Consider the following 9,929-nt stretch of genomic DNA (forward strand, 5'->3'; position numbering starts at 1 on the left):
AATATTCACCATCAGAATCACTAGATTCATCAGACTCACTTGAAGACATCTGTGAACATTGACATAAATGAAATGTAAGATACAACTGTCATACATAAATAAAATGCAATAAGATAAAATGTACCACACATGCGACAAAAATAAAATAGTAGCATACACAAATGACATCACTCTCACTAAGCCAATTTCTATTTTTCATATTTATCATTGTACTTCCTCCTAAGCCAATTGAACCTAATCTCATTAGTAGGCAAGGTCATGAACATCTCCCTTTGCTCCTTCTTCACAAACAGTTCAGACGCCATGTAATGTTCATTGCTATCATAGCCGGCCCCACAAGCAATCACAACCTCCATCACTTCCTCAATAGAATATTTTCCATGTCTCTTCGAAATATATTCATTAGCTGAACTTGCCATACTTGTTACTGCTTCTTGAATTAGGAATGCATTTCCAGACTTCGCTTTTTTACCACTCCTGTCAACAGGCCTTGCCAGTCTCTTGCCACTCGCAGGTGAAGGAGAAATACCAATATCCTCCTCTTGTGTTTCAGGAATGAAATCATCACCTTCTGGCTCAAAATTGGTTGCCTCATCTTGTGTCACATCAACATTTTCGGTTGCTTCAACATTCACAACATGAGGAGACCAATGATCAATACCAATAGTAGTAATGTCAGCAAAACACTTGGCTAATTCATCTTCATTCTCAAGGCCCTTCTTTTTGAACTTGCCACAACCCGGAATCTCCTGAAATAAGCACATAATAATAATATTATTATAAGTATTATCAACAGGTTTGACATATGCAAAAAAATATAGCAAAATTTTTTAACCAACTTACAGATCTAGCTTTTTTCCACCATTCATCATCCATAGCAATAGTCTTCCTTATAGGATCCCAACCAGTCCCTGTTTGCCTTAGCATTAGTTTCTTCCATGCTTTGAAATCTTCCTTCAACTTGTCCCATTTGTTCTTGATCTGACCCTTGGTAGCCACAATTCCAGTCCTTTCCTTGAACCCCTTCTCAACCTCAGCATAACCAAGTGCATTCAAGTGTGTGTTTGGCCGATTTCCTTTTTCAACTTGTTCGGCAAACAACACACACAACACTCGAGTGTTCTCCGAATTCCAATCAATTTCTGGCATCTATCGAACTCACAAATTTCATATTAGAAGCCCTCGCGTATATCAATTTCATACACACACAGCAATAGAGTATATCAATTTCATACACACAGCACTCGAGATTGCGCATATCAAACATTAGGAAGCCTATCAGTCAATGCACCCAGAACATTACAAGTGCACACAAATATATTAAGACGAGACTATACCTCACCAAAGGGGAAGTGATAACGAGCTCGATTTTTTTGCAAGTCCACTTTTCTTCACGTGCTCCCGCAGACCATCAACCTACAGAAAAGTGTAACAGTCAGGAATGCATTTTTCTGTAAAGCTGTCATCCAAATTCATAATACATCAGAGGTATAACAAATGTGAATGGCCATGCGTATTCATAATGAAGAAACCACTTTCTGGAATGTTCTTTTGTGGGATTTGAATTTGGGTTAATGGCCTGTTAGTACATATCATTATGTTCACCATTTTTCTGGCAAATAGAGGTATATCATTATGTACAGAGAATTTCGTCCTAGCGTGGCAACATGGTTGCTTGGCAAATAGAGTATCAGATATGATGATGCTCACATGACAGTCAGACTTTGCACAAGTGTGTCATAAAGAATGGTCGTCCGTTATATTAGATGGCAATGTGCAGTAATCTATGAAGATATCCATACAGTGCGTGGTATAGGCACCACAGTGCCGCTGTACCACTCTGAAATTGTGCCAGAATCATTTCATTTGTAGCACCGTATTGCTGCATTGCATCAGAACAGGCCAGAAGCAATGGAGGTAAACATTAATGGAAAGCGTACAGCAAGCAGAAATTTGCAAGCTTTTGTACACCACCTGATCTTTTGCACACAGCAGAAATGCAGAATCAAACATATCATAATTGACAATGATTAGAAACATATCATAAATTTTGTTACGAATTTCCTCCAGGAAATAGGCGGGGCTTCTGACGGAGCGGAGGCCCGTCGCCGGAGGCTTGGGCCGGAGCGTAGTCTGAAGCCCGCCCATCAGGTCTCGCCCTTGTGCTCGGGGGGGGGGGGGGGGGGGGGCTCGCCCCCCTGAGGGACGGTATATGCTAGTTTTGAAGAAGATATTATACCATTCCTACGTTACAGACTACTTGAAGTGAAATGAAAAACTCTATCTAAACAACAAGCCTCCTAGGCTCCTAGTCCTAGTCATGAAAGGGCTCCTCTGCCTTGGCTTTGCTCCCCAGGCCAGGGCTCTGCAGGCTGCATGCAACCCCTGCTCCACAGGGGCGGTAGGCGGTCGATAGGAATTTTGAATTCCGGCGTAACCAAAAGATCCATCAATTCACCACTTCCCTCAATCTACCATAGTAATCCACGGGACCCTAATTCATAGAGGGGGACTCGAATTGGCGGATTGGCGCTGGGGATTTCCTACCTTTGAATGGGCGGCGGATCTCCTCCCACGCCGGTGGCGGGCGGGCTTCGACGGCGGCTTCAGCGGCTTCGGCGGCGGGGCGACACGGGCGGCGGCGGGGCACAGCGGCTGGCGGCGGGCTTCGACGGCCGACGACGGGCCTTCGCGGCGGGCTTCGGGGGCCGGCGACAGGGCGCTGGGCAGGAGGTATTCTTGTCCAGATAGGGTGGGAGCCGAAGGTAGGTGGCCGGTCGGGGTAAGAAAACGGCGGCCGGGCTACGGCGGCTGGAGGCGGGGTTCGGCCGGCCGCCGGCGGGGGTGGACGGCCGCTGGCGGGGGTGGACGGCCGCCGGCAGGGGCGGCGGCGCGGCTAGGGTACACGCGGCGCGGGCGGGACTTCACGCGAGGGAGAAAAACACAGGCGCGAGGGAGAAGAATGAAACGTTACTTTTGTGTAATCAGTGGCAATGGTGGGTAATTACCCACCAACTCCACGAGGAGGTTCAAAAGAGGGAGTTTTGGAGCAGCAAAAGAGGTGCTCCAAAACTCCACCCTCATTTGTACTACAGCTCCATGGAGTTGGCAGCTCCATGGAGTTTTGGAGTTGGGTTGTTTGGCTACTTTTTTTGTTGGAGTCGCTGGAGTTGTGGAGTGGAGCTATGCCAAACAGGGCCTAATTCTAGGCTTTCTGGCTGGTGCAGAATGACAGAAGGCTGCTACCGTTGCTTTTTCATGGGCCAGAGCCCGTTATTCTGGTGGTTGGACAAGAGGAGGAGGCCCAGTTTGTCGCCATATCATGTGATCGGGTTTTAGAGCGACGACGGCTCCCGTTTCTAATCCGACGCAAGGCCCACAGAGACTTGTCCAAAACACAGTCAAAAGCACCGTGCCGACACATCCTCAGGAAAAACTAGGTACTGCGAGAGACCCGATCCTAGCTTTTCCACCGTTCCATTAGGGACAAAGAGTCTTTGTTTTGACACGAGTGGACTGACACGACACGAGTGGCAAAACCGCCAGCGCGGACTCGCTGCTTCGCCTTCGCCGCCGCAGTTTTTGTTTTGACCACAGATTTCACCGTGCAACGTACTTGCCCCGCTCAGCTAGCTCCCCTCATCGTGCCCTTTTCCAATTGTTACTCAATCCCGGTGGCGGTGCGTACAAAGCCGCCCGCCTCAACCCATGCGCCGCATGTTCCGCCACGCCGACGCCAAAGTGGCCAGCAGCCACGTGCCGCCGATCTCCGCCGCGGCAGCATTGTAGCCGTGCCGTCCCCCTCAGACCGCACCGGCGGGCACCCCACCCCCTGATTTCTGCCCGGTTGGTCCGCGGTCTCGCCGGCTCGGGCCTACCTGGCTGGCTAGCAGCCCCGCTAGCCGCGCCGGGGCAGCCACCCGGGGGGGCCCCCCCCCCGCCCCCCCGGCGAGACCCCTTCCCCCCCCCCCCGCCCCCCCAACTTTTTCTCCCCCCCCCCCCCCCCCCCCCCCCCCCCCCCGGGGGCACTTAGCCGCCGGCTCGCTCGCTATTATAAGATCCCCCCGTTTCCCCTCCTCTTCCTTCCACCGTCGCAGTCCAGCAGAGGTCGCACTCGGAAGCAGCTGGATTGGATTAATTGGGGTCGGTGCGGCTCGGGAGGAAGCTTTCCGGCGAGATGGCGGAGGAGAAGAGCGCATTGCAGTCGGCCAGGGAGTGGGTCGTCGACCACAAGCTCCGGGCCGTCGGTACGCTCCCAAATCCTCTTCGCCCCTGCTGCTTGCTCCTCTGAAACGAGGGCTTTCTTCACCCCTGTTTCGTTCCCCTTCTCTCTCTCTCTCGCTCTCTCTTTCTTCTGTGCCGCGCCGTCCTGTTCCCTGGGCATGGAATCGCTTTGCTGATTGCTTGGCTTGTTTGTGCTCCAAGGGACGCTGTGGCTGAGCGGGATCGTTGGCTCCATCGCCTACAACTGGTCCAGGCCCGGTATGAAGACCAGCGTCAAGATCATCCATGCCAGGTCCGTTGCACTCACGAGCTACACTGCTTGCTGCCTTCATTTTGTCTGCTAAAAAGAGAAACAAATTGGCAAGGTTGTATGAACAATGCTTGTCGAGAAGTAGCTGTATCGTGCTGCATTTTTTACATGAAGCGCGGAGTATACTCTTAACATTTCTGGGTCACAAGGCTTGTAGTTGTCCAGGTTCTAGCCAGATGAAAATAGCTTCAGAAAAAAAACATTGATTGACTAATTGACTCGCATGTTCTAATGTTAGTGGATGTCCTATTTATTATTAAGGCCTTGTTTAGTTGCCATTGTTTAGTTGCCAAAGTTTGGAGGTGCTAAATTACTGTTACAGCACTAGCACACTGTAGCGTTTCGTTTGTATTTGTGAATTATTGTCCAAACATTGACTAATTAGGCTCAAAAGATTCGTCTCGCAAAGTACAATAAAACTGTGCAATTAGTTTTTAATTTCGTCTACATTTAGTACTCCATGCATGTACCGCAAGTTTGATGTGATGGGGAATCTTCTTTTTGCATAGTGCCAAAGTTGGGAGTTGGGGGTGAACTAAACAAGGGCTAAACCCATCTGAACTCGATCTAAGAGAATCTAGGATATTCCCTTTATTGTTTAGGTTCTAGTCAGGTAAAATGTAGCTCCAAAAACATCGATTGGTTCAAAATTTCTATTGGAACAGCAAAACTCCTTAATCCGGAAGGACAAAATAATGTCACAGAATATGCAATTTGGCTTGCGCTACTATCTCTTATTTCATTATTTGTTCCACTTGATATACATTAAGTAGTTTGGATCTGAGGAAACTGACTAACCTTTAGGTTCAATGCAAGAACAACAACGGATCCTTGTACAGATATAGTGTATTTTAACCCCTTCAAATTTGTACTCGATACTCATACCAACCATCCCATGAAGTGAATGCCAATCTCGCGGTGGACCGTTTAAAGCGTTGAACTCTAGGAGTATCCCCAGTGGTCGAGTTTTTGTTCCCAGTGAAGTGAGTAGGGTGTTTAAGGCACATTACATTAGGCCAAGCATCTGGCCTGCATTAAGTTGCTATGGATGCAAACTTCATAACCAGCATATTGCACATCCATTAAGTTGATAGTTCAGCATTTAATTAATTCTACTTCCAAAAACACTGGTGTGAGATTGGGCTTAAGTTAAAGGGGGAAAGAGACTCACTTCTGCTTATCTGATATGCATTTGAGGGTATAACAAAGGAGCTAGTTCAGAAGGCCAGAAGGTGTCAATAATTTTCCTGGTTGTGTTGCTGCCTATGTGCAAGTTATCCATTATTACTTCAGAGTATAGAGACAATGGAATCTTTCAAAAAAAAAAAAAGTCTTCCTATGTGCTGAATAGATTGGGAAGAACGCATGTTAAAATAAATTTAGCCGAGTCAACCTGTGCGTCTGGAAATTATAATTTCCGAGGGATCAGCACTTAATGATAGCAAATTCTGTTGCACAGAAAGCTTTACCCACTTCCATCATAGAGGATTAACTGGTATCATCGTCATGGTTTGTAATTGATTTTTTATTCAATGGATATTGGACACAGGTCCGGCATACACAAGAAGGTTCGTTGGGTCTTGTACACATTATTCACCGATAACCTTTCCACTGGCTATTTTTGGGAAGTTTTATGCATAATGCCATGTATATGTAGCACTGCAAATTCACAACACGACAAATTGCTTAACTATTTAAGAGATTCTGCAATGGTGAATCTTGATTGATATCATTTTTGGATAAATTTTTCATCCACTAGCTCTTGCATGTGGATCTGTGATTATGTTCTCTGCATTAATATACCAACTTGTCATGTTAGCAGCATCAACTCATGTCCCCTGTGCGTCAAGGTGTTTTGTTGTGTTCTGTCATCCAATTTCCTGGTGGTCATTGTTTTACTGCTCTTATGATGTACATGCTGTTTCAACTCCATTTAAATAAACTAGCTTAACTGCACTTAAATTAACTGCAATAGATGCTAATTTTAGATTCTTTTGGACATACTATATCTATACCATCTTGGCATTTTAGTGTCATCAACTCATGTCCGTGCATCAATAATTCAATATGTTTTTCTGTGCTCTGTTCTATGTTCAAATACATATCCCTGGCCGCAGTGGTAGTTTCTATTTGCTTTACTGCTTGTACCATAGGCTATTTCAGATTCCTCTTAAATAACGTTGACATCTGCATTTGTTATGTGGCGCTAATGATATTTACCTTACACCTACTCTTTAAGTCGCATTTGTGCGTAATATATTTTGAGATGTACAAGCTAGCAACAGACTTAGAAACCTCAAATCAGAGCTCCAAACCTTGTGCTTGAATTTATTCTGCTGAAATCGTGCTGCATGCATTTATCAAAAAAGATATGAATTTCTAGGCTATTGAAATGTAACGAATCCAAGCTGAATCTTAATTCTTTGAATGTTTTAACTTTGGCAGGCTACATGCTCAGGCTCTGACACTGGCTGCCTTGGCTGGGTCCGCACTGGTGGAGTACTATGATCATCAGCAAGGATCAGGATCAAAGGTTCACCAATATGCGAAGCAGTTCATATCATCTGACGGCAGCTCACAAAACAAGTAGGCAGCAAGGTTGGGTTAGGCATGGGTGACGAATTAGCAGCAGTGAGACATGGAACGGGTCGGATGCTATTTGTTATACTCCGATCAAATAATTTGCCTGTGACATTCTGTGGGAACTTCTGAAAACTTTGCCTGCTGATGGGCTGCCACTTTTTCTATGTAAGCTACTGAATCAGCATTTCAGATGATGTGATATGCTGAATTGCTGATAGCAGATGTTCCCTGAATGTCTTGAATGGAATGGCTTTCATCTGCTGCTGGTAATTTGCGGCAAACTCTTGTCGACTGTGTTTTTAATGACCCTGATCGATTGCCCCGAGCCTATTATTTTGATCGACCGATGTGAACTTTGGTCAACTGAAGGTAGTAGAAGCATTTTAATTGTCAGTTGAACATGCCAAAAATGGCCTGGCTGCCAACAATTGCAGCGGGTTCTGACTTCTGAGTCATCTCTTGAGTTACAATCCAATCTCCACTGGCTAATGACTGAAGAACCTGCAAAAAAAAGAAGAAGAAGAATCAAATTAATGGAAACACCGAAACAGTGGCAAAACATAATAAGCTGCGTCGGTTTGAATCGAATTTGGTTTTGCTGGCACAGGTGCTGCAGGCTTGGATCGTCGACCAAGCAGTGCAGTTTCAGGTTTCACAATGGTGCTGCTGTTTGTACTACTGATGCTTCGATTCATCATCCGCGTCTGGGTCTTATCAGCCGCCGTGCCCGTGGACGCTAATCCCGGTCTCCGACGGCGCCACCGCCGCCGTCCGTCAGAGGCGACGAATAGCGGCGTGCTCACCGCAATGCAGCCGCTCACTTTCCTCCTCCTCTTCCTCAAGTTCGCGGAGGTGGTTGGCGAACTCCGCGTCGTCCGGCCACCGTAGGAAGCTGCGATATGCCTGCTCGGAGCTCCGTCTCCCTCCGCCGGCGTCGAGCTCTTCTCCGTCGTCGACATTACCGGCCATTCCCGGAATTAGGGTTCGTTTTGAAAAAAAAAATCGGATCGCGATTAGTTGTGAAAGGATCTAGTGGTAGAGTACAGCACCCAATAGGTTTAGATTCGACTTCCAGAGGGAACGAATTAAATGGATTTGTAATAAAAGAAAATTATAAAAATAGATAGGGTTCCCCTTTATCTCTGGAAGAAATTAAATGGATTTGTAATAAAAGAAAATTATAAAAATAGATAGGGTTCCCCTTTATCTTCGGGAAAAAAATCGTAATCCAATTTAGAGGTGTATTTGTAATGGATCGTGATTATCCACGATCCATTTTTGAGGTTTATAAAAATACCTAGGGGTGCATATGTAAAATATTTATCCCCGACCTCGCGGTCGCTTCTCCCATCCGCCGCGATCGCCATGACGGCCCCTTCCAGCCTCCAACGCCGGCGGCTTTGATGGAGACAGCCGTCAACCGAGTATTCACCGCGGACAGGCTCGATGTAGCTCGTACAGCCCCGCCGTCACGGGCTCACCATCCGCCACCGCCTTCACTAGTAGCGCGAGATCAGACATCTCTACTCCACTCAATTGTTTGTTCCTCCTCTCTCATCTGCTCCTCTTTGCAGTGATTAACACTGACAGGCCTGCATCCATGGCAGTTCATGTGGATGTGAAAGAAATTAAATTGCCGTGGTTAACATTGGCATGCCTGGATGCTGCATCTGTGCATGATCTGGATCTCACCTTGGCTGCCGTGGCCAGGTCTGAACTGTGCACTGAGCCGGGGTACCATGATCCTTGTCAGGTTCATGAGTCACGACCCAACGTTCAGCACTCAGCAATAGGCTAAGCACTTCCTCTCGTCTGACATGCTGCATTTTTTGAAATAAAAAAAATTATATGAGCTCCCGGCGAGGATCGAACTCGCGACCTTTCGCTTACGAAGCGAACGCACTACCACTATGCTACGGAAGCAGTCGGCCAGACATGCTACAGTTTACATATTACTAAGCAGGAGCAGAGCAGTTATCCAGACTTTGTTTTCTTTTAGTTTCCTGCTGTCCTGCATCTTTGTAAGGTCCTGAACAAGCATTCGTATTCCGATACTGCTCTGCTATATGAGGATGCATGGTGGTGGCAATGGTGCACTTTTCATGAGAAGTTTCGTATGGCATTGTGGTTGACTGGCATGAAGGCTATATTTCCATTTAGTTTGACAACTGAAAAGAAAAGTGCAGACAGAATGGCATGCTAAATGTTCATGAGGTGTATGTTTTGTGCCCTTGGCTGCTGTGACGAATCAACAATCTTCTTTTTGTTTACGTTGAATTGGGGCATCAACTACTCTGTCAGTTGTGCATGAAGATTGAAGATTGGTCAGCCAGAGAACCCGGAGATATGAGTACTGCGCATTGCTATTTGCTAACAGCATTGGAGCCCCCTATCAGGTTCCCGGCATTGCCCTGCACCTTCTCTGATGTTGTGGAGTGGCGGATTGCAGCTGCCCCCTGTGTTCTTCTGGTTGGAAATGGGAATGGGAGCATACAACCGACGCAAGCCTGATGAAGCCAGAGGACACGTCGTCAGTTGAGGCCTGTTGAGCCGAAGGCCTGATGTTTCGATGCAATGGGTCGTCACTGCAGCCAATGGCGGCGCTTAGTCGTGGCCAGGGTGGGCCATGGCCCCCCTGCCAAACTAAAAACTCCATTGACTAAGCTACTGTTTAGTGATCTTGAATGTAAAATTAGTGTTGCCGGCCCCCCTTAACTCTCCCCTCAAGCTCCGCCACTGACTGTAGCTTCAGGTTTCACATTATATGGTGCAGATGTTTGTACCGAATACTGATGTTTGGATCCTGCTTCCT

At 46.8% G+C, this 9,929-nt stretch overlaps 2 protein-coding genes and 1 non-coding gene across 3 annotated transcripts; 1 reads left to right on the top strand and 2 right to left on the bottom strand.

The window, feature by feature from the left end:
- Positions 1–52: 52 nt before the first annotated feature.
- On the bottom strand, positions 53–2,681 carry LOC101771031 (L10-interacting MYB domain-containing protein-like). The gene is made up of 4 exons (XM_004958611.4): positions 2,548–2,681; positions 1,338–1,416; positions 844–1,149; positions 53–749 (listed from the first exon to the last, which is right to left on the bottom strand). Exons 3-4 carry the CDS (start codon positions 1,147–1,149, stop codon positions 189–191), a joined length of 867 nt encoding a protein of 288 aa, XP_004958668.1. The 5' UTR covers positions 1,338–1,416; positions 2,548–2,681; the 3' UTR covers positions 53–188.
- Positions 2,682–4,045: 1,364 nt separating this feature from the next.
- LOC101771421 lies at positions 4,046–7,420 on the top strand. The gene is made up of 3 exons (XM_004958612.4): positions 4,046–4,247; positions 4,426–4,516; positions 6,980–7,420. Exons 1-3 carry the CDS (start codon positions 4,178–4,180, stop codon positions 7,122–7,124), a joined length of 306 nt encoding a protein of 101 aa, XP_004958669.1. The 5' UTR covers positions 4,046–4,177; the 3' UTR covers positions 7,125–7,420.
- A 1,548-nt stretch (positions 7,421–8,968) lies between these two features.
- On the bottom strand, positions 8,969–9,040 carry TRNAT-CGU. Its single transcript has one exon. It is a non-coding gene; the product is annotated as a tRNA-Thr (tRNA).
- Positions 9,041–9,929: the final 889 nt, after the last annotated feature.

This window comes from Setaria italica, chromosome II (assembly GCF_000263155.2).
Source record: "Setaria italica strain Yugu1 chromosome II, Setaria_italica_v2.0, whole genome shotgun sequence".
Classification (NCBI taxonomy): domain Eukaryota; kingdom Viridiplantae; phylum Streptophyta; class Magnoliopsida; order Poales; family Poaceae; genus Setaria; species Setaria italica.

Excerpts from the sequence above, each read along its gene's own strand:
- LOC101771031 (XM_004958611.4), bottom strand. The coding sequence starts at position 1,149 with ATGCCAGAAATTGATTGGAATTCGGAGAACACTCGAGTGTTGTGTGTG. Across the intron at positions 750-843 it reads GGTGGAAAAAAGCTAGATCT|GAGATTCCGGGTTGTGGCAA; the intron begins GTAAGTTGGTTA and ends TGCTTATTTCAG.
- LOC101771421 (XM_004958612.4), top strand. The coding sequence starts at position 4,178 with ATGGCGGAGGAGAAGAGCGCATTGCAGTCGGCCAGGGAGTGGGTCGTC. Across the intron at positions 4,248-4,425 it reads CCACAAGCTCCGGGCCGTCG|GGACGCTGTGGCTGAGCGGG; the intron begins GTACGCTCCCAA and ends TTGTGCTCCAAG. Across the intron at positions 4,517-6,979 it reads GTCAAGATCATCCATGCCAG|GCTACATGCTCAGGCTCTGA; the intron begins GTCCGTTGCACT and ends TAACTTTGGCAG.